The 23,297-nt window shown below is 66.9% G+C and overlaps 1 protein-coding gene across 3 annotated transcripts; it reads left to right on the top strand.

The window, feature by feature from the left end:
- Positions 1-1,791: 1,791 nt before the first annotated feature.
- fdps (farnesyl diphosphate synthase (farnesyl pyrophosphate synthetase, dimethylallyltranstransferase, geranyltranstransferase)) lies at positions 1,792-21,867 on the top strand. 3 transcript variants are annotated; one of them, XM_087984960.1, is made up of 11 exons: positions 1,805-1,907; positions 10,986-11,118; positions 12,407-12,549; positions 13,583-13,723; positions 14,609-14,689; positions 18,250-18,372; positions 18,716-18,804; positions 19,535-19,607; positions 20,122-20,199; positions 20,605-20,739; positions 21,129-21,867. In XM_087984960.1, the coding sequence occupies exons 2-11, from the start codon at positions 11,019-11,021 to the stop codon at positions 21,327-21,329; spliced, it is 1,164 nt and encodes a 387-aa protein (XP_087841086.1). In that variant the 5' UTR covers positions 1,805-1,907; positions 10,986-11,018; the 3' UTR covers positions 21,330-21,867. The 3 variants fall into 3 exon arrangements, with proteins under 3 accessions (XP_087841087.1, XP_087841086.1, XP_087841088.1); XM_087984961.1 differs by lacking the exon at positions 10,986-11,118 and having other exon boundaries at positions 1,792-1,907; XM_087984962.1 differs by lacking the exon at positions 1,805-1,907 and having other exon boundaries at positions 11,000-11,118; positions 12,411-12,549.
- The last annotated feature ends 1,430 nt before the right edge of the window (positions 21,868-23,297 follow it).

Here is a 23,297-nt window from a genome sequence, read left to right on the forward strand (position 1 = left end):
GTGAGGGGGGTGGGGGATGTTGTGAGGGATTGGGTTGTGTGAGGGGGTGGGGGATGTTGTGAGGGGGTGGGGGGTTGGTGTGAGGGGGTGGGGGGTTGGTGTGAGGGGGTGGGGGGTTGGTGTGAGGGGGTGGGGGATGGTGTGAGGGAGGTGTGGGATGTTGTGAGGGGGTGGGGGGTTGGTGTGAGGGGGTGGAGGGATGGTGTGAGGGAGGTGTGGGATGTTGTGAGGGGGTGGGGGGTTGGTGTGAGGGGGTGGGGGATGTTGTGAGGGGGTGGGGGATGGTGTGAGGGAGGGTGGGGGTTGGTGTGAGGGGGAGAGATGGTGTGGGGGGTGGGGGTTTGTGTGAGGGGGAGGGATGGTATGGGGGGGTGGGGGTTTGTGTGAGGGGGAGGGGGGATGTTGTGAGGGGGTGGGGAGATGGTGAGAGGGGGTGGGGGGTTTGTGTGAGGAGGGTGGGGGATGGTGTGAGGGGATGGTGAGAGGGGGTGGGGAGATAGTGAGAGGGGGTGGGGGGATGGTGTGAGGGGGTGGGTTGGGAGAAAGCTCAGAGGGGGTGGGGGATGGTGTGAGGGGATGGTGTGAGGGGGTGGGGGTTGTGAGGGGGGTGGGGGATGGTGTGAGGGGGTAGGGGATGGTGTGAGGGGGGTGGGGGGTTTGTGTGAGGGGGTGGGGGATGTTGTGAGGGGGGTGGGGGGTTGGTGTGAGGGGGTGGGGGTTGTGAGGGGGTGGGGGTTGTGAGGGGGTAGGGGAGGGTGTGAGGGGGGTGGGGGGATGGTGTGAGGGGGTAGGGGAGGGTGTGAGGGGGGTGGGGGGATGGTGTGAGGGGGTGGGGGTTGTGAGGGGGGTGGGGAGTTGGTGTGAGGGGGTGGGGGTTGTGAGGGGGGTGGGGGGATGGTGTGAGGGGGTGGGGGTTGTGAGGGGGGTGGGGGGATGGTGTGAGGGGGTAGGGGTGGGTGTGAGTGGGGTGGGGGGATGGTGTGAGGGGGTGGGGGTTGTGAGGGGGGTGGGGAGTTGGTGTGAGGGGGTGGGGTTTGTGAGGGGGGTGGGGGGATGGTGTGAGGGGGTAGGGGTGGGTGTGAGGGGGGTGGGGGGATGGTGTGAGGGGGTGGGGGTTTGTGTGAGGAGGGTGGGGGTTGTGAGGGGGTGGGGGGATGGTGTGAGGAGGTAGGGGTGGGTGTGAGGGGGGTGGGGGGATGGTGTGAGGGGGTGGGGGTTTGTATGAGGGGGGTGGGGGGATGGTGTGAGGGGTGGGGGTTTGTGTGAGGAGGGTGGGGGGATGGTGTGGGGGTTTGTGTGAGGGGGGTGGGGGGATGGTGTGGGGGTTTGTGTGAGGGGGGTGGGGGGATGGTGTGAGGGGGTGGGGGGATGGTGTGAGGGGTTTGTGTGAGGGGGGTAGGGGGTTGGGGTGGGGGGGGTGGGGGTTGGTGTGAGGCGGGTGGGGGGATGGTGTGAGGGGGGAGGGGGATGGGTTGGGAGAAAGCTCGGAGAGGGGATGGGGTGAAAGCTGAGGTGAGGGGGCGGGGCTCCAGTCCTGAACGCGCTGATTGGTTGAGTCCCGGCCCATCCCTCCCTCCCATTGGTCATGCTGCGTTTCCCTCCCAGCCGCCCCATGCCGGACGTCACCGGGAGTACCGCCCCCGCCTCCTGATTGGTCTAAGCCCGGCCTCGGGCGATACCGCCGGACGAACCTGAGCCCGCCCCGCCCCGACTGCATTCTGGGCAATGTAGTCCTTACGCTCGTACCGCGCCTGCGCCCGTCTCAGGTTCCGTACTACAGCTCCCAGAGTGCGCTGCGGGCGGGGGCTGGCGGACATGCGCAGTAGGCACCACCGCTGCAGGACAATTCAGTTCAGTCTCTGAGTGGACAGTGGGTCAGGGGCTGGAGCGGGGTCTGAGTGGTCACGGTAAGGGGCTGGAGGGGGGGGAGGACGGGGTCAGGGGGAGGAGGGGAGGACGGGGTCATGGGGAGGACGGGGTCAGGGGGAGGGGGGAGGACGGGGTCAGGGGGAGGACGGGGTCAGGGGGAGGGGGGAGGACGGGGTCAGGGGGAGGACGGGGTCAGGGGGAGGGGGGAGGACGGGGTCAGGGGGAGGACGGGGTCAGGGGGAGGGGGGAGGACGGGGTCAGGGGGAGGGGGGAGGACGGGGTCAGGGGGAGGACGGGGTCAGGGGGAGGGGGGAGGACGGGGTCGGGGGAGGGGGTCAGGGGGAGGACGGGGTCAGGGGGAGGGGGGAGGACGGGGTCAGGGGGAGGGGGGAGGACGGGGTCAGGGGGAGGACGGGGTCAGGGGGAGGGGGGAGGACGGGGTCGGGGGAGGGGGGAGGGGGGAGGACGGGGTCAGGGGGAGGGGGGAGGACGGGGTCAGGGGGAGGACGGGGTCGGGGGAGGAGGGGAGGACGGGGTCAGGGGGAGGACGGGGTCAGGGGGAGGGGGGGAGGACGGGTTCAGGGGGAGGACGGGGTCAGGGGGAGGGGGGAGGACGGGGTCAGGGGGAGGACGGGGTCAGGGGGAGGACGGGGTCAGGGGGAGGACGGGGTCAGGGGGAGGGGGGAGGACGGGGTCAGGGGGAGGACGGGGTCAGGGGGAGGACGGGGTCAGGGGTCAGGGGGAGGACGGGGTCAGGGGGAGGGGGGAGGACGGGGTCAGGGGGAGGGGGGAGGACGGGGTCAGGGGGAGGGGGGAGGACGGGGTCAGGGGGAGGGGGGAGGACGGGGTCAGGGGGAGGAGGGGAGGACGGGGTCGGGGGAGGAGGGGAGGACGGGGTCAGGGGGAGGACGGGGTCAGGGGGAGGACGGGGTCAGGGGGAGGGGGAGGACGGGGTCGGGGGGAGGACGGGGTCGGGGGGAGGACGGGGTCGGGGGGAGGGGGAGGACGGGGTCGGGGGGAGGACGGGGTCGGGGGGAGGGGGAGGACGGGGTCGGGGGGGGGGGGAGGGGGAGGACGGGGTCGGGGGGAGGGGGGGGGGTCGGGGGGAGGACGGGGTCGGGGGGAGGGGGGGAGGACGGGGTCGGGGGGAGGGGGGGAGGACGGGGTCGGGGGGAGGGGTAGGACGGGGTCGGGGGGGAGGACGGGGTCGGGGGGGAGGGGGGGAGGACGGGGTCGGGGGGAGGGGGGGAGGACGGGGTCGGGAGGGGGGGAGGACGGGGTAGGGGGGGAGGACGGGGTCGGGGGGGAGGGGGGGAGGACGGGGTTCGGGGGGGAGGGGGGGAGGACGGGGTCGGGGGGGAGGGGGGGGAGGACGGGGTCGGGGGGAGGACGGGGTCGGGGGGAGGGGGGGAGGACGGGTTCAGGGGGAGGAGGGGAGGACGGGGTCGGGGGGAGGGGGGGAGGACGGGTTCAGGGGGAGGAGGGGAGGACGGGGTCGGGGGGAGGACGGTGTCGGGGGGAGGGGGGGAGGACGGGGTCGGGGGGAGGGGGGGAGGACGGGGTCGGGGGGAGAGGGGAGGACGGGTTCAGGGGGAGGGGGGGAGGACGGGGTCAGGGGGAGGAGGGGAGGACGGGTTCGGGGGGGGATGGGAGGACGGGTTCGGGGGTGGACGGGAGGACGGGGTCAGGGGGAGGAGGGGAGGACGGGGTCAGGGGGAGGAGGGGAGGACGGGGTCAGGGGGAGGAGGGGAGGACGGGGTCAGGGGGAGGGGGGGAGGACGGGGTCAGGGGGAAGGGGGGAGGACGGGTTCAGGGGGAGGGGGGTCGGGGGGAGGACGGGGGGTGGATGGGGTCGGGGGGAGGGGGGGAGGACGGGGTCGGGGGGAGGGGGGGAGGACGGGGTCGGGGGGAGGGGGGGGAGGACGGGGTCAGGGGGAGGACGGGTGGACGGGGTCAGGGGGAGGACGGGTTCAGGGGGGGGAACGGGAGGACGGGGTCAGGGGGAGGACGGGGTCAGGGGGAGGACGGGAGGACGGGGTCAGGGGGAGGAGGGGAGGACGGGGTCGGGGGGAGGGGGGGATGACGGGTTCAGGGGGAGGAGGGGAGGACGGGGTCGGGGGGAGGACGGGGTCGGGGGGAGGACGGGGTCGGGGGGGAGGGGGGGGAGGACGGGGTCGGGGGGAGGACGGGGTCGGGGGGGAGGGGGGGGAGGACGGGGTCGGGGGGAGGACGGGGTCGGGGGGAGGAGGGGAGGACGGGTTCAGGGGGAGGAGGGGAGGACGGGGTCGGGGGGAGGGGGGGAGGACGGGTTCAGGGGGAGGAGGGGAGGACGGGGTCGGGGGGAGGACGGGGTCGGGGGGAGGGGGGGAGGACGGGGTCGGGGGGAGGGGGGAGGACGGGTTCAGGGGGAGGGGGGGAGGACGGGGTCAGGGGGGGGAGGGGGTCAGGGGGAGGAGGGGAGGACGGGTTCGGGGGGGGACGGGAGGACGGGTTCGGGGGGGGACGGGAGGACGGGGTCAGGGGGTGGACGGGAGGACGGGGGTCAGGGGGAGGAGGGGAGGACGGGGTCAGGGGGAGGGGGGGAGGACGGGGTCAGGGGTCAGGGGGAGGGGGGGAGGACGGGGTCAGGGGGAAGGGGGGAGGACGGGTTCAGGGGGAGGGGGGTCGGGGGGAGGACGGGGGGTGGATGGGGTCGGGGGGAGGGGGGGAGAACGGGGTCAGGGGGAGGGGGGGAGGACGGGGTCAGGGGGAGGACGGGTGGACGGGGTCAGGGGGAGGACGGGTTCAGGGGGGGGGGACGGGAGGACGGGGTCAGGGGGAGGACGGGGTCAGGGGGAGGACGGGAGGACGGGGTCAGGGGGTGGATGGGGTCAGGGGGAGGACGGGAGGACGGGGTCAGGGGGAGGACAGGGTCAGGTGGGGGACGGGAGGACGGGGTCAGGGGGAGGACGGGGTCAGGTGGGGGACGGGAGGACGGGGTCAGGGGGAGGACGGGGTCAGGTGGGGGACGGGAGGACGGGGTCAGGGGGAGGACGGGGTCAGGTGGGGGACGGGAGGACGGGGTCAGGGGGAGGACGGGGTCAGGGGGAGGACGGGAGGACGGGGTCAGGGGGAGGACGGGGTCAGGGGGAGGACGGGAGGACGGGGTCAGGGGGAGGACGGGGTCAGGGGGAGGACGGGGTCAGGGGGAGGACGGGAGGACGGGGTCAGGGGGAGGACGGGAGGACGGGGTCAGGGGGAGGACGGGGTCAGGGGGAGGACGGGAGGACGGGGTCAGGGGGAGGACGGGGTCAGGGGGAGGACGGGAGGACGGGGTCAGGGGGAGGACGGGGTCAGGGGGAGGACGGGGTCGGGGGAGGACGGGGTCAGGGGGAGGACGGGGTCAGGGGGAGGAGGAGAGGACGGGGTCAGGGGGAGGAGGAGAGGACGGGGTCAGGGGGAGGACGGGGTCAGGGGGAGGACGGGGTCAGGGGAAGGAGGGGAGGACGGGGTCAGGGGGAGGAGGGGAGGACGGGGTCTGGGGTCGGGGGGGTGGACGGGGTCTGGGGTCGGGGGGGGTGGACGGGGTCTGGGGCCGGGGGCGGTGGACGGGGTCTGGGGTCGGGGGGGGGGTGGACGGGGTCTGGGGTCGGGGGGGGTGGACGGGGTCTGGGGTCGGGGGCGGTGGACGGGGTCTGGGGTCGGGGGCGGTGGACGGGGTCTGGGGTCGGGGGGGGGTGGACGGGGTCTGGGGTCGGGGGGGGTGGACGGGGTCTGGGGTCGGGGGGGGTGGACGGGGTCTGGGGTCAGGGGGTGGACGGGGTCTGGGTTCAGGGGGTGGACGGGGTCTGGGTTCGGGGGGTGGACGGGGTCTGGGGTCGGGGGGTGGACGGGGTCTGGGGTCGGGGGGTGGACGGGGTCTGGGGTCGGGGGGGTGGACGGGGTCTGGGGTCAGGGGGTGGACGGGGTCTGGGTTCAGGGGGTGGACGGGGTCTGGGGTCGGGGGGTGGACGGGGTCTGGGTTCAGGGGGTGGACGGGGTCTGGGTTCAGGGGGTGGACGGGGTCTGGGGTCGGGGGGTGGACGGGGTCTGGGGTCGGGGGCGGTGGACGCGGTCGGGGGAGGGTGGACGGGGTCTGTGGTCGGGGGCGGTGGACGCGGTCGGGGGAGGGTGGACGGGGTCTGTGGTCGGGGGAGGGTGGACGGGGTCTGGGGTCGGGGGAGGGTGGACGGGGTCTGGGTTCAGGGGGTGGACGGGGTCTGGGGTCGGGGGGTGGACGGGGTCTGGGTTCAGGGGGTGGACGGGGTCTGGGTTCAGGGGGTGGACGGGGTCTGGGGTCGGGGGGTGGACGGGGTCTGGGGTCGGGGGCGGTGGACGCGGTCGGGGGAGGGTGGACGGGGTCTGTGGTCGGGGGAGGGTGGACGGGGTCTGGGGTCGGGGGAGGGTGGACGGGGTCTGGGGTCGGGGGGGGTGGACGGGGTCTGGGGTCGGGGGGGTGGACGGGGTCTGGGGTCGGGGGGGTGGACGAGGTCTGGGGTCGGGGGGGTGGACGAGGTCTGGGGTCGGGGGGTGGACGGGGTCTGGGGTCGGGGGGTGGACGGGGTCTGGGGTCAGGGGGTGGATGGGGTCAGGGGGTAGACGGGGTCTGGGGTCAGGGGGTGGACGGGGTCTGTGGGGTCGGGGCGGGTGGACGGGGTCTGGGGTCAGGGGGTGGACGGGGTCTGGGGTCGGGGGGGTGGACGGGGTCTGGGTTCAGGGGGTGGACGGGGTCTGGGGTCGGGGGGGGGGATGGACGGGGTCTGGGGGGTCGGGGGGTGGACGGGTCGGGGCGGGTGGACGGGGTCTGGGGTCAGGGGGTGGACGGGGTCTGGGTAGGGCAGCGCGATGAGGGGTGTTGGCGCTGTGCGTGACGCTGAGTGAGTGGGTCAGGGGGAACCCACAGGGCTGTGTGGGACCGGTCAGCCCAGGGTAGCCCACCTCCCCAGACCCTATCACACCGGTCAGCCCAGGGTAGCCCACCTCCCCAGACCCTATCACACCGGTCAGCCCAGGGTAGCCCACCTCCCCAGACCCTATCACACCGGTCAGCCCAGGGTAGCCCACCTCCCCAGACCCTATCACACCGGTCAGCCCAGGGTAGCCCACCTCCCCAGACCCTATCACACCGGTCAGCCCAGGGTAGCCCACCTCCCCAGACCCTATCACACCGTTCACGTTAGCTCCACTCAGAATGGAATGGCCCAGAGCAGACCCAGTCAGGAGAACAGAATCCGAACCCACTCCCCTCCCTTCCCAACCAGGACAGGAATGCCTCATTCCCAGCAGTGGGGGGGGGGGTGAATGTGTAGGAGAGGCTGGTTTTCGTGTGGGGGGGGGGTGCTATCTGCAAACTGTATGTCAGGAAGGCAGAGAGAGTGGAGAAGATGCTGCGTGATGCTCCCATAGTCGAATAGGCAGTGATTAGTTGTTTTGGAGGTTGTGTGCAGGGGGTACAGACGAGGATGACTGAAGGGACTCTAGGCAGCATTGGCGGGGGGGGGGGGTGCCGGGTGGTTCAATGGAGTCTCCTGCTCTCAACCTCCCCCCCTCCTTCATCCCCTCCCTTCATCCTCTCCCCCCTCCCTTCATCCTCTCCCCCCCTCCTTCATCCTCTCCCCCTCCCTTCATCCTCTCCCCGCTCCCCTTCATCCTCTCCCCCCTCCCTTCATCCTCTCCCCCCCTCCCTTCATCCTCTCCCCCCTCCCTTCATCCTCTCCCCCCTCCCTTCATCCTCTCCCCCCTCCCTTCATCCTCTCCCCCCTCCTTCATCCTCTCCCCCCTCCTTCATCCTCTCCCCCCTCCCTTCATCCTCTCCCCGCTCCCTTCATCCTCTCCCCGCTCCCTTCATCCTCTCCCCCCCTCCCTTCATCCTCTCCCCCTCCCTTCATCCTCTCCCCCCCCCTTCATCCTCTCCCCCCTCCCTTCATCCTCTCCCCGCTCCCTTCATCCTCTCCCCCCCCCCCTTCATCCTCTCCCCCCCCCTTCATCCTCTCCCCCCCCCTTCATCCTCTCCCCCCCCCTTCATCCTCTCCCCCCTCCCTTCATCCTCTCCCCCCTCCCTTCATCCTCTCCCCCCTCCCTTCATCCTCTCCCCCCTCCCTTCATCCTCTCCCCCCTCCCTTCATCCTCTCCCCCCTCCCTTCATCCTCTCCCCCCCTCCCTTCATCCTCTCCCCCCTCCCTTCATCCTCTCCCCCCTCCCTTCATCCTCTCCCCCCTCCCTTCATCTCTCCCCCCTCCCTTCATCCTCTCCCCCCTCCCTTCATCCTCTCCCTCCTCTCCCCCCTCCCTTCATCCTCTCCCCCTCCCTTCATCCTCTCCCCGCTCCCTTCATCCTCTCCCCCGCTCCCTTCATCCTCTCCCCCCTCCCTTCATCCTCTCTCCCCCTCCCTTCATCCTCTCCCCCCTCCCTTCATCCTCCTCCCCCCTCCCTTCACTCCTCTCCCCTCCCTTCATCCTCTCCCCCCTCCCTTCATCCTCTCCCCCTCCCTTCATCCTCTCCCCCTCCCTTCATCCTCTCTCCCCCTCCCTTCATCCTCCCCCCTCCCTTCATCCTCTCCCCCCTCCCTTCATCCTCTCCCCCCTCCTTCATCCTCTCCCCCCTCCCTTCATCCTCTCCCCCCTCCCTTCATCCTCTCCCCCCTCCTTCATCCTCTCCCCCCTTCTCTCCCTTCATCCTCTCCCCCCTCCCTTCATCCTCTCCCCCCTCCCTTCATCCTCTCCCCCCTCCCTTCCATCCTCTCCCCCCTCCCTTCATCCTCTCCCCCCTCCCTTCATCCTCTCCCCCCTCCCTTCATCCTCTCCCCCCCCCTTCATCCTCTCCCCCTCTTACCCTCCCCCCCTTATCCTCTCCCCCCCTTACCCTCCCCCCCTTCCCTCCCCCCCTTACCCTCCCCCCTTATCCTCTCCCCCCTTCATCCTCTCCCCCCTCCCTTCATCCTCTCCCCCCCCTTCATCCTCTCCCCCTCTTACCCTCTCCCCCCTCCTTTTCTCCTCTCCTCCCCCTCCCTTCATCCTCTCCCCCCCTTACCCTCCCCCCCCTTATCCTCTCCCCCCCTTCATCCTCTCCCCCCCTTACCCTCCCCCCCTTATCCTCTCCCCCCCTTATCCTCTCCCCCCCCTTATCCTCTCCCCCCCCTTATCCTCTCTCCCCCCCCTTATCCTCTCTCCCCCCCCTATCCTCTCTCCCCCCCCTTATCCTCTCTCCCCCCCCTTATCCTCTCTCCCCCCCCTTATCCTCTCTCCCCCCCCCTTTTCCTCTCTCCCCCCCCACTTCACCCCCCCCCCCTTCACCCCCCCCTTCACCCCCCCCCCTTCACCCCCCCCTTCACCCCCCCCCCTTCACCCCCCCCTTCACCCCCCCCCCTTCACCCCCCCCCTCACCCCCCCCCTTCACCCCCCCCTTCACCCCCCCTTCACCCCCCCCTTCATCCCCCCCCTTCATCCCCCCCCCTTCATCTCCCCCCCCCTTTCATCTCCCCCCCCCTTCATCTCCCCCCCTTCATCTCCCCCCCCCATTCATCTCCCCCCCCTTCATCTCCCCCCCCCTTCATCCCCCCCCGTCATCCCCCCGTCATCCCCCCCCTCCTCTCCCCTCCCTCCCTTCCTCCCTCTCCTCCTCCCTTCCTCCCTCCTCCTCCCTTCCTCCCTCCCTCCCTCCCTCCACCCCCCCTCCCTCCACCCCCCCTCCCTCCACCCCCCCTCCCTCCACCCCCCTCCCTCCACCCCCCCTCCCTCCACCCCCCCTCCCTTCACCCCCCCTCCCTCCACCCCCCCTCCCTCCACCCCCCCTCCCTTCACCCCCCTCCCTTCACCCCCCCTCCCTTCACCCCCCCTCCCTTCACCCCCCCTCCCTTCACCCCCCCTCCCTTCACCCCCCCTCCCTTCACCCCCCCCTCCCTTCACCCCCCTCCTCCCTTCACCCCCCTCCCTCCACCCCCCCTCCCTCCACCCCCCCTCCCTTCACCCCCCTCCCTTCACCCCCCTCCCTTCACCCCCCCTCCCTTCACCCCCCCTCCCCTTCCACTCCCCCTCCCTTCCTCCCCCCCTCCCTTCCTCCCCCCTCCCTTCCTCCCCCTCCCTTCCTCCCCCCTCCCTTCCTCCCTCCCTCCCTCCCTTCCCCCTCCCTTCCTCCCTCCCCCCTCCCTTCCTCCCTCCCCCTCCCCCCTCCCTCCCCCCTCCCTCCCTTCCTCCCCCCTCCCTCCCTTCCTCCCCCCTCCCTCCCTTCCTCCCCCCTCCCTCCTCCCTCCCCCCTCCCTCCCTCCCTCCCCCTCCCTCCCTCCCTTGCCCCTCCCTCCCTCCCTCCCCCCTCCCTCCCTCCCTCCCCCCTCCCTCCCTTCCTCCCCCCTCCCTCCCCCCTTCCTCCCCCCTCCCTCCCCCCTTCCTCCCCCCTCTCCCTTCCTCCCCCCTCTCCCCTTCCTCCCCCCTCCCTCCCTTCCTCCCCCCTCCCTCCCTTCCTCCCCCCCTCCCCCTCCCTCCCTTCCTCCCCCCTCCCTCCCTTCCTCCCCCCTCCCTCCCTTCCTCCCCCCTCCCTCCCTTCCTCCCCCCTCCCTCCCTTCCTCCCCCCTCCCTCCCTTCCTCTCCCCTTCCTCCCTTCCTCTCCCCTCCCTCCCTTCCTCTCCCCTCCCTCCCTTCCTCCCCCCTCCCTCCCTTCCTCTCCCCTCCCTCCCTTCTCTCCCCTCCCTCCCTTCCTCTCCCCTCCCTCCCTTCCTCTCCCCTCCCTCCCTTCCTCTCCCCTTCCTCCCTTCCCTCTCCCCTCCCTCCCTTCCTCTCCCTTCCTCCCTTCCTCTCCCCTTCCTCCCTTCCTCTCCCCTTCCTCCCTCACTTCCTCCCTCACTTCCTCCCTCACTTCCTCCCTCACTTCCTCCCTCCTCCTCCCCTCCCTCCCCCCTCCTCCCCCTCCCTCCCCCTGTGCCCGTGTCGGCCTACTGTGTGTCCCGAAGTACTGCATTGGATGGACTGAGGGGGCTCTGGTTGGGAGAAGGAGAAGGGTGCTACAGAAACACAAGTCTCTGAAAACTAAATCCCAGACTGCTGCGCGCCCCCCCACCATTAATTGAGGCGCTATGTGAATGCAGCTTGTTGTTGTTGTTGTTGTAGTGGTGGTCCTCCTCCTCCCCTCCACGCGATGTCATGTACCGGCCACTCCTGTGCTGTGCTGCCACGCTGCTAGCCCCCTGTCTGTACCGAGCGGCCAGGCCCGTGCTGAGGGAGCTGACCCGGGACAGAGACGGTAAGGAGACCCCCTCCCCCCGTCTCTCCCCCCCCCCGTCTCTCCCCCCCCCCGTCTCTCCCCCCCCCCCGTCTCTCCCCCCCCCCCCCGTCTCTCCCCCCCCCGTCTCCCCCCCCCCCCGTCTCTGCCCCCCCCGTCTCTCCCCCCACCCCGTCTCTTCCCGCCCCCCCCCGTCTCCCCCCCCCCCGTCTCTCCCCCCCCCCCGTCTCTCCCCCCCCCCCCCGTCTCTCCCCCCCCCCCCCGTCTCTCCCCCCCCCCCGTCTCTTCCCCCCCCCCCCCCGTCTCTTCCCCCCCCCCGTCTCTTCCCCCCCCCCGTCTCTCCCCCCCCCCCCGTCTCTCTCCCCCCCCCTATCTCTCTCCCCCCCCCCCGTCTCTCCCCCCCCCCCGTCTCTCTCCCCCCCCGTCTCTCTCCCCCCCCGTCTCTCTCCCCCCCCGTCTCTCTCCCCCCCCCGTCTCTCCCCCCCCCCTCCCCGTCTCTCCGCCCCCCTCCCCGTCTCTCCCCCCCCCCTCCCCGTCTCTCCCCCCCCCTCCCCGTCTCTCCCCCCCCCTCCCCGTCTCTCCCCCCCCCCTCCCCCCTCTCCCCCGTTTCTCTCCCCCCCCCCCCCCCCCCCCCCCGTCTCTCCCCCCCCCCCCCCGTCTCTCCCCCCCCCTCCCCGTCTCTCTCCCCTCTCTCCCACCCCCTCCCCGTCTCTCCCCCCCCTCCCCGTCTCTCCCCCCCCTCCCCGTCTCTCCCCCCCCCTCCCCGTCTCTCCCCCCCCTCCCCGTCTCTCTCTCCCCCCCCCTCCCCGTCTCTCCCCCCCCTCCCCCCTTTCCCCTCCCCCCTTTCCCCTCCCCCCTTTCCCCTCCCCCCTTTCCCCTCCCCCTTAAATGTCTCTCCACCTTCAGTACGCAGGTTTGATTGCACAGGTGGCTGTGGGATCTTGCTGTGCATTCACTTGGCCACCAAACACCCCTTTGCTTTGGAGGGTTGTGAAGCAGGTGCTATCCAAATGCCAGGGGGCCTTTTCCAGACAGCTGGGTTGGAGAAGACCCGAACGGTTCCCGGTGGTGTGTGTGAGGGCGCGCTGTGTCTGGGGGGGGGGCAGGAGGGAGACCCGGGGCTGGGGGCTGTGTGGGTGGGGTCCTCATGGGGACGGACACAGCTCTCAGCCTCTGACATTCACACTCTCTCTCTCCCCTCCCCCCGTCTCTCTCTCTCCCACCCCACCCCCTCATCTCTCTCTTTCCCCCCCACACCCCGTCTCTTTCTGTCTCTCTCTTGTGCGCTCTCACCCCCCCCCCCCCCCAGGCAGGCGGTGGGAAATGAGTGGTGACAGGCTGCAGTCGGACGGTGAGCTGTTTGAGCAGATCTTCCCTCAGATTCTGCAGGCGCTCACACACGATGGAGTGGAGCACCCACAGACCGCAGACGCCATCCACCGCCTCCGAGAGGTCAGGGGGATGTGGGGGTGGGGGAGAGGGTTAATGGGGGACGAGGGACCCGGGGGGGTGGGGGAGAGGGTTAATGGGGGACGAGGGACCCTGGGGGGATGGGGGAGAGGGTGAATGGGGAACAGGGGACCCTGGAGGGATGGGGGAGAGGGTGAATGGGGAACAGGGGACCCTGGGGGATGGGGGAGAGGGTTAATGGGGAACAGGGGACCCTGGAGGATGGGGGAGAGGGTTAATGGGGAATGGGGCTCCCCGGGGGATGGGGGAGAGGGTTAATGGGGGACGAGGGACCCTGGGGGGATGGGGGAGAGGGTGAATGGGGAACAGGGGACCCTGGGGGGATGGGGAGAGGGTGAATGGGGAATGGGGCTCCCCGGGGGATGGGGGAGAGGGTTAATGGAGAACCGGGGACCCGGGAGGATGGGGGAGAGGGTTAACGGTGACCCCAGGGGATGGGATAGACAGTTAATGGGGAATGGGGAACACTGGGGACTGAGGGGGGGGATGGGGGACAGGGTTAATGGGCAACGGGGGACCCTGGGGGTTGTGGGTGGTGGGGATGGGGGAGAGTTTTAATGGGGATTGGGGGACCCTGGCGGGTAAGGGGGGGCTGGGGGAGAGGTTTAATGGGGAACGGGGGACCCCGGGGGATGGGGGAGAGGGTTAATGGGGAACGGGGGACCCCGGGGGGACGGGGGAGAGGGTGAATGGGGACCCAGGAGGACCCCGGGGGATGGGGGAGAGGGTGAATGGGGAACGGGGGACCCCGGGGGGACGGGGGAGAGGGTGAATGGGGACCCAGGAGGACCCCGGGGGATGGGGGAGAGGGTGAATGGGGAACGGGGGACCCCGGGGGGATGGGGGAGAGGGTGAATGGGGACCCAGGAGGACCCTGGGGGATGGGGGAGAGGGTGAATGGGGAACAAGGGACCCTGGGGGGATGGGGGAGAGGGTGAATGGGGAACGGGGGACCCAGGGGGATGGAGTGCGCCAACCTGCTGTGACTTTGTCCTCCTCCCTCCCCCCCCTCCAGGTGATGGAGTACAATGTTCCGGGTGGGAAGAGGAACCGGGGTCTCTCGGTGCTGGCCTCATTTCGGGCGCTTGCTGGCCCCATGCTGCAGACCCAGGAGAATATCCACAGGGTGCTCATCGTCGGCTGGTGCGTGGAGCTGGTGAGTGACCCACCACCACCATTGCCCCGGTAACCTCTCCCTCCTTCCGTAACTTGTTCCCCCGTAACCCCTCGCCCTCCCTTTGAAATATCGGACCGCCGTTGCGTATTTGGAAGGGTCAGTGTACGGTGTCGTGTTCCAGCTACACGTCAATTGGTCAAATTGTGCTTGACTTTGTGCAATACATACTTTATTTTTGCACCGCAGTTAAAATACCAACAAACTTACAAAATGAAATTGGCACTACTATAAGTCTATTAAAATGCTTAATAAAATAATCGATACTGTACCATTTTGAACGAACTGTTCCAATATAGTGACATCCTCCGAAACATGCCCCTGACAAAGGCAAATTCAATCAAACAGAGTCTCTTTCCTGCAACTCCAGAGTAGGTGAGCTTTTCGCGAGAGCAGAGAGACAGGAATTTGAGCTTCCAAAGCCAGCTCTCAGAGCCCAGGAACTGCGGCAACTTCCAACTCAAGCTCCTGCATCTGTGGGAGCTTCACCCCACCCAGCCAGGCTGCTTCTATTGTTCACTTAAAAAAACAGGGCCCCACAGGCTTTGAACGGACCACTTTGTATCTCTGTCTCAATGTTGCTTCACAAAATAAATGTGGACAAACTAGCCTCTTCGAGCCTGGGTATCATTCCCTGGGGAACTGAAGAAGTCGGTGTGGTGAGTTCTCGGTGTTCCTCAGTGCAGAGCCCCGCGGAGATTCGGCCGCACTTGGTTTTTCTATCAGTGTGGAAGCTGGCTACTGCTGTCCTGATGGGTGTATCTGCACCCCGACAGCTCTAACCCCACGATGGTGATACTGGGACTCACGGTGCAGATTACCACTCCCCTGATGCTGATATCCGACTCTCTCCCTGTTTGTGTCCAGCTCCAAGCATTTTTCCTGGTGGCAGATGACATCATGGATCAGTCCATCACCAGGAGAGGCCGGGTCTGTTGGTATCGAAAGGTAGGGATTGTGTCACTGACCGTCCACAGTTCACAGTCACTGGATCAAAACATCGTTCCTACAGGCCCTAATATCAGCAGGACAGGACGGGGGTCTGTGTCTGTGATTCCCCCACACGGTGACAGGACGGGGGGTCTGTGTCTGTGATTCCCCCACACGGTGACAGGACGGGGGGTCTGTGTCTGTGATTCCCTCACACGGTGACAGGACGGGGGGTCTGTGTCTGTGATTCCCCCACACGGTGACAGGACGGCGGTCTGTGATTCCCCCACACGGTGATGGGACGGGGGTCTGTGTCTGTGATTCACCCACATGGTGATGGGACGGGGGTCTGTGTCTGTGACTCCCCCACACGGTGATGGGACGGGGGTCTGTGTCTGTGATTCCCCCACACGGTGACGGGACGGGGGTCTGTGTCTGTGATTCCCCCACACGGTGATGGGACGGGGGGTCTGTGTCTGTGATTCCCCCCCCACACGGTGACGGGACGGGGGTCTGTGTCTGTGATTCCCCCACACGGTGACAGGACGGGGGTCTGTGTCTGTGATTCCCCCACACGGTGACGGGACGGGGGTCTGTGTCTGTGATTCCCCCACACGGTGACGGGACGGGGGTCTGTGTCTGTGATTCCCCCACACGGTGACAGGACGGGGGTCTGTGTCTGTGATTCCCCCACACGGTGACAGGACGGGGGGGTCTGTGTCTGTGATTCCCCCACACGGTGACGGGACGGGGGTCTGTGTCTGTGATTCCCCCACACGGTGACAGGACGGGGGGGTCTGTGTCTGTGATTCCCCCACACGGTGAGGGGACGGGGGTCTGTGATTCCCCCACACGGTGACAGGACGGGGGTCTGTGTCTGTGATTCCCCCACACGGTGAGGGGACGGGGGTCTGTGATTCCCCCACCCGGTGAAGGGACGGGGGGGGGGTCTGTGTCTGTGATTCACCCACACGGTGACAGGACGGGGGGGGTCTGTGTCAGTGATTCACCCACACGGTGATGGGACGGGGGTCTGTGTCAGTGATTCCCCCACACGGTGAAGGGACGGGGGGGGGGTCTGTGTCTGTGATTCCCCCACACGGTGACAGGACGGGGGGGGTCTGTGTCTGTGATTCCCCCACACGGTGACAGGACGGGGGTCTGTGATTCCCCCCACACGGTGACAGGACGGGGGTCTGTGTCTGTGATTCCCCCACACGGTGACAGGACGGGGGTCTGTGTCTGTGATTCCCCCACACGGTGAAGGGACGGGGGGGGGGTCTGTGTCTGTGATTCCCCCACACGGTGACAGGACGGGGGGGGTCTGTGTCAGTGATTCACCCACACGGTGACGGGACGGGGGTCTGTGTCTGTGATTCCCCCACACGGTGACGGGACGGGGGTCTGTGTCTGTGATTCCCCCACACGGTGAGGGGACGGGGGTCTGTGTCTGTGATTCCCCCACACGGTGACGGGACGGGGGTCTGTGTCTGTGATTCCCCCACACGGTGACAGGACGGGGGTCTGTGTCTGTGATTCCCCCACACGGTGACAGGACGGGGGTCTGTGTCTGTGATTCCCCCACACGGTGACGGGACGGGGGTCTGTGTCTGTGATTCCCCCACACGGTGACGGGACGGGGGTCTGTGTCTGTGATTCCCCCACACGGTGACGGGACGGGGGTCTGTGTCTGTGATTCCCCCACACGGTGACGGGACGGGGGTCTGTGTCTGTGATTCCCCCACACGGTGATGGGACGGGGGTCTGTGTCTGTGATTCCCCCACACGGTGAGGGGACAGGGGTCTGTGTCTGTGATTCCCCCACACGGTGACGGGACGGGGGTCTGTGTCTGTGATTCCCCCACACGGTGACGGGACGGGGGTCTGTGTCTGTGATTCCCCCACACGGTGACGGGACGGGGGTCTGTGTCTGTGATTCCCCCACACGGTGACAGGACGGGGGTCTGTGATTCCCCCACACGGTGACAGGACGGGGGTCTGTGTCTGTGATTCCCCCACACGGTGACGGGACGGGGGTCTGTGCCTGTGATTCCCCCACACGGTGAGGGGACGGGGGTCTGTGTCTGTGATTCCCCCACACGGTGAGGGGACGGGGGTCTGTGTCTGTGATTCCCCCACACGGTGACAGGACGGGGGGTCTGTGATTCCCCCACACGGTGACAGGACGGGGGTCTGTGTCTGTGATTCCCCCACACGGTGACGGGACGGGGGTCTGTGTCTGTGATTCCCCCACACGGTGACGGGACGGGGGTCTGTGTCTGTGATTCCCCCACACGGTGACGGGACGGGGGTCTGTGTCTGTGATTCCCCCACACGGTGACAGGACGGGGGTCTGTGTCTGTGATTCCCCCACACGGTGACAGGACGGGGGTCTGTGTCTGTGATTCCCCCACACGGTGATGGTACGGGGGTCTGTGTCTGTGATTCCCCCACACGGTGAGGGGACGGGGGTCTGTGTCTGTGATTCCCCCACACGGTGAGGGGACGGGGGGGGTCTGTGTCTGTGATTCCCCCACACGGTGAGGGGACGGGGGTCTGTGTCTGTGATTCCCCCACACGGTGAGGGGACGGGGGTCTGTGTCTGTGATTCCCCCACACGGTGATGGGACGGGGGTCTGTGTCTGTGATTCCCCCACACGGTGACAGGACGGGGGGGTCTGTGTCTGTGATTCCCCCACACGGTGAGGGGACGGGGGTCTGTGTCTGTGATTCCCCCACACGGTGACGGGACGGGGGTCTGTGTCTGTGATTCCCCCACACGGTGACAGGACGGTGGTCTGTGTCAGTGATTCCCCCACACGGTGACGGGACGGGGGTCTGTGTCTGTGATTCCCCCACACGGTGACAGGACGGGGGTCTGTGTCTGTGATTCCCCCACACGGTGAGGGGACGGGGGTCTGTGTCTGTGATTCCCCCACACGGTGAGGGGACGGGGGTCTGTGTCTGTGATTCCCCCACACGGTGACAGGACGGGGGTCTGTGTCTGTGATTCCCCCACACGGTGAGGGGACGGGGGTCTGTGTCTGTGATTCCCCCCACACGGTGATGGGACGGGGGTCTGTGTCTGTGATTCCCCCACACGGTGACGGGACGGGGGTCTGTGTCTGTGATTCCCCCACACGGTGACGGGACGGGGGTCTGTGTCTGTGATTCCCCCACACGGTGAGGGGACGGGGGTCTGTGTCTGTGATTCCCCACACGGTGAGGGACGGCGGTCTGTGTCTGTGATTCCCCCACACGGTGAGGGGACGGGGGTCTGTGTCTGTGATTCCCCCACACGGTGAGGGGACGGGGGTCTGTGTCTGTGATTCCCCCACACGGTGAGGGGACGGGGGTCTGTGTCTGTGATTCCCCCACACGGTGATGGGACGGGGGTCTGTGTCTGTGATTCCCCCACACGATTACGGGACGGGGGTCTGTGTCTGTGATTCCCCCACACGATTACGGGACGGGGGTCTGTGTCTGTGATTCCCCCACACAGTGATGGGACGGGGGGTCTGTGCCTGAGTGGGGATTGATGTTTCGGGTGCCCTGTTTAATCCTCTGTCCTGTCTCAGGATGGGATCGGGCTGGATGCGATTAATGACTCCTTCCTCCTGGAGGCTGCTGTGTACCAGCTGCTGCGCAAGTACACCAAAGGCCAGCCCTATTACCTCAACCTGCTGGAACTTTTCCTACAGGTTAGTCTGTCTCCAAACCCACCCTGAACTTCCTGAGGGTAGGGACCGCTCTCTGTGGAAGGGGGATCGAAAAGGTGGTGGTGTGGGGGGGCGCTGATCGGGCGGAGAGTGGAGGAGTCTGGGAGATGGTGTGGGTTTGGGGGAACGGGCGGGGAGAGGATGGGTTTGCCGTGGTCAACCAGCACAGGGATTGGAGTTGGGATTGGGATTTCAGTGGGAGGGGGCCGGGGGGGTTTAGTTGTTTGGGGTTGTTTCGGGATGGGGCAGGGGATGGAGTGCGGTGTCCGGGAGGGCGCGGGTGCAAGGGTGACCCTGCCCTGATGTTCCCTTTTCCTAATCCCAGACTTCCTACCAGACGGAGTTGGGCCAGGCTTTGGATCTGATGACTGCGCCTCCCGGGAAAGTGGATCTGGATCGGTTCACTGAGCAGAGGTAACCGGGATCGAGTGGCCATTCAGCCCGTTCACCCCGATCCCGCCCCCCCTCACTCTGATCCATCACCCCATTCCCCACCTCGCTCTGATCCATTGGCCCGTTCCCCTTCCCCCCCTCGCTCTGATCTATCGCCCCGTTCCCCTTCGCCCCCTCGCTCTGATCCATCGCCCCGTTCCCTGTCCCCCCCTTCGCTCTGATCCATTGCCCCTTTGCTGTGATCCATTGCCCCCGTTCCCCACCTCGCTCTATCCATCGCCCCGTTCCCCATCTGCCGCCTCGCTCTGATCCATCGCCCCGTTCCCCATCCCCCCCGCTCTGATCCATTGCCCCATCCCCCCCCTCGCTCTGATCCATCGCCCTGGTCCCTTCCCCCCCACCTCGCTCTGATCTATCACCCCGTTCCCCATCCCCCTTCGCTCTGATCTATCGCCCCGTTCCCCATCCTCCCCCCGCTCTGATCCATCACCCTGTTCCCCTTTTCCTTCCCCCCACTCTGATCCATCACCCCGTTCCTCATTCCCCCATCGCTCTGATCCATTACCCTGTTCCCCCTCTGATCCATGGTGTGTCTAAACCTTGCGGGTTGACATGTGGTTCCCCCTCCTCCGTTGTACGTACGGATTATCTTGCCCCCGCCCTCCCCTGGAGCTGTGTGATATCCAGCCCATCCCGTGATGTGCGGCCCAGCGTGTGAGAGGGTGCTGACTGGTCTCGTTGTCTCTTTCAGGTACAAGGCGATAGTCAAGTACAAGACGGCTTACTACAGCTTCTACCTGCCTGTGGCTGCAGCCATGTACATGGTAAGGAGCCTCCCTCCCCAGAGAGAGTGCCATTGCCACGCGTCTGTTACCCTGTCTCCCCTCCAAGAACCGGTCAGAGGGACTGGGAATCCTGCAGCGAGTGACTCCCCTCCCACGAAGCCTGTCCCACCATCGACGAGGCACAAGTCTGGAGGCTGAGGGTGGGGGACAGCTCCAAATACACTCAGGAGGCTCAACACCGTCCAGGGACACAGCAGCAGCAACCCCCCCCCCCACCCCTGGCTTCACATCCACAAACATTCCCCTCCTCTCTTCTCCCCCCACTCCTCTTTTTCCCTCCCCCCCCCATTCCCGACGCTCAGCAGCAGCATTGAGGACCATCCACAACAGATCCATGGCTGGGCTGGGAGGGGCTTTATCCTGGGGAGGGTCGCTGAGGGCTGCAGTTCAGGGCTCTGCGAGGGTGGAGGTGGTGGGGGGGGGGGTGGGGAAGATCTGTGTACCTACGGCAGGGAGGGCTCCTGATCTCACCACCTGCCCCGTGCCGTTGCAGGCTGGGATTGACGGTGATGAGCAACACACGTGTGCCAAGTCCATCCTGTTGGAGATGGGAGAGTTCTTCCAGATCCAGGTAGGTCTGCCAGGGTCTCGGATCATTCCGGAATTCCCCGTTAACCCTTCCAGCCTGGCGCTGCCCAACAGAGGCGGGTTCTGCGCATGCACACACCCTGGGGGGGGGGGGGGGCATGGAGCAGAACGATCGATGAGGCTTTCAATGCCAGTCTTTTAGTGTGATCCGTTAACACAGGGAGGCCGTGATAGCCCTCCGAAGGGGTGATTGCTGTACTGCACCTTCCCCGCTATGTGGGTCTGACTGAGTGAGCCCCTGGAGCCAGCCCCTTTGGGGGCGGCGAGGCAGCTCGGGTTGGGATGTCGCGTCGCTGAGTTTGAGGGGGAGGGTGACTGGGGTTTGGGGGTGCTGATATGAGCAGAGATTAACCTATCCTGGCCTTTTCCCGATGCCCTGCTGTCCCAGGACGATTACCTGGATTGTTACGGAGACCCTGGGGTCACTGGGAAGATTGGGACTGACATCGAGGATAATAAATGCAGCTGGTTAGTGGTGCAGGCCCTGCAGCGGGTCAGCACTGAGCAACGCCACATCCTGGAGGTGAGCGTCAAAACCCCCCCCCCCACCTCTCTCTCTCTCTCCTCCCCCCCCCCCCTCACCCATGTCTCTCTCCTCCCCCCTCACCCCTCCCCATGTGTATCTCCTCCCCCCCCACCCCTGTGTATCTCTCTCTCTTCACCCCCAACCTTCCCCATGTGTGTCTCCTCCCCCCTCACCCCTCCCCGTGTCTGTCTCTCTCTCTCTCCCCCCCCCCTCACTCCTCCCCACCCCGCCCCATGTCTGTCTGTCTGTCTGTCTCTCTCTCTTTCTCCTCCTCTCACCCCTCCCCCCCCCCCCCCTCTCTTTCCTCCCCATCTCTCTCTCTTTCTCCTCCCCCCTCCCCATGTCGGTGAGAGGGAGAGCCCCCTGTGATTGCTGACTGTTTGCAGGTGAACTATGGGCAGAGTGACCCAGGGAAGACAGCCCGGGTGAAGGCCTTGTACAATGAGCTGAATCTCCGAGGGGCCTACACGCAGTACGAGGAACAGAGCTACCAGCGGCTGAGGGAGCTCATCACCCAACACTCCATCACACTGCCCCAGGACGTCTTCCTGCAGTTTGCACAGAAAATCTACAAGAGAGAGAAATAGATTCACCCAGGGGGTGGGGTGGGGCGGGAAGGGGTGGGGCATTCATACCTGCCGGTTAGCTGTGCTCTCAGGAGGGACAGCTCCATTTTCAGCTCTCACTACGGACACTCTGGGGGAGTGGAAACCCCCAGGAGGGTTTGATAGGTGGGGACAGTGTAGAGGGATCTTTACTCTGTATCTAAACCCGTGCTGTCCCTGGGAGGGTTTGATGGGGACAGTGTATAGTGAGCTTTACTCTGTATCTAACCCCGTGCTGTCCCTGTCCTGGGAGGGTTTGATGGGGGGACAGTGTAGAGGGAGCTTTACTCTGTATCTAATCCCGTGCTGTCCCTGTCCCTGGGAGTGTTTGATGGGGGACAGTGTAGAGGGAGCTTTACTCTGTATCTAATCCCGTGCTGTCCCTGTCCCGGGGAGTGTTTGATGGGGGGGGACAGTGTAGAGGGATCTTTACTCTGTATCTAACCCTGTGCTGTCTCTGTCCTTTTAAAAACAATAAATGTCTCAAAAATCTGTAACAGTAAAGTACAAATTTTGGTTCTTCGACTCAGAGAATCCCAAAAGTGTAGAAGCAGACCATTCGGCCCATCGAGTTCACAGTGACCCTCCGAAGAGCATCCCACCCAGACCCACTTCCTGACCCTATTCATGTAACCCTGCATTTCCTGTGGCCAATCCACCCTAACGTGCACATCTCTGGGGAAAACCCACGCAGACACAGGGAGAATGTATTGCCTGAGGTTGGAATTGAACCCAGGTCCCTGGGAGGCAGCAGGGCTAACCACTAAACCCAGGGGCTTGTCTGCGACATGAACCCAGCGTGTGTGCAGGAGGCCGTGAGACACTCACTGTCAGACAAACCAGTCAGTGAGAGGTGATCCTGTTCCGTAACAGAATGAGGATCCCACTCACTGTTAAACTGACAGTCAGCAGTAAGGCCTTAGTCACAGACACTGAATAAAATCCAACGTACCACAGACTGTACCAACTGACAGGGAACACCACGCGGTGGGAGGGTCAGTGCTGAGGGAGCGCCGCACTGTCGGAGGGTCAGTGCTGAAGGAGTGCCTCGCTGTCGGGAGGTCAGCGCTGAGGGAGTGCCTCATTGTCAAGGGGTCAGTGCTGAGGGAGTGGGCACGGACGGAGGGTCAGTGCTGAAGGAGTGCCGCGCTGTCGGAGGGTCAGTGCTGAGGGAGCGCCGCACTGTCGGAAGGTCAGCGCTGAGGGAGTGCCTCATTGTCAAGGGGTCAGTGCTGAGGGAGTGGGCACTGTCGGGGGGTCAGTGCTGAGGAAGCGCCGCACTGTCGGAGGGTCAGTGCTGAGGGAGTGGGCACTGTCGGAGGGTCAGTGCTGAGGGAGTGGGCACGGACGGAGGGTCAGTGCTGAGGGAGTGCCTCGCTGTTGGGGGGTCAGTGCTGAGGGAGCGGGCACTGTCGGAGGGTCAGTGCTGAGGGAGTGGGCACGGACGGAGGGTCAGTGCTGAAGGAGTGCCGCACTGTCGGAGGGTCAGTGCTGAGGGAGCGGGCACTGTCGGAGGGTCAGTGCTGAGGGAGTGGGCACGGACGGAGGGTCAGTGCTGAAGGAGTGCCGCACTGTCGGAGGGTCAGTGCTGAAGGAGCGCCGCACTGTCGGAGGGTCAGCGCTGAGGGAGCGCCGCGCTGTCGGAGGGTCAGCGCTGAGGGAGCGACACACTGACGGAGGGTCAGCGCTGAGGGAGTGCCTCGCTGTTGGGGGGTCAGTGCTGAGGAAGCGCCGCACTGTCGGAGGGTCAGTGCTGAGGGAGTGGGCACTGTCGGAGGGTCAGTGCTGAGGGAGTGCCGCACTGTCGGAGGGTCAGCGCTGAGGGAGCGGGCACTGTCGGAGGGTCAGCGCTGAGGGAGCGCCGCGCAGTCAGAGGGTCAGTGCTGAGGAAGCGCCGCACTGTCAGAGGGTCAGCGCTGAGGGAGTGGGCACTGTCGGAGGGTCAGCGCT

Source organism: Chiloscyllium plagiosum, unplaced genomic scaffold (genome assembly GCF_037043375.1).
Source record: "Chiloscyllium plagiosum isolate Xiang-an unplaced genomic scaffold, Cpla_swu_hap1 HiC_scaffold_50, whole genome shotgun sequence".
Lineage (NCBI taxonomy): Eukaryota > Metazoa > Chordata > Chondrichthyes > Orectolobiformes > Hemiscylliidae > Chiloscyllium > Chiloscyllium plagiosum.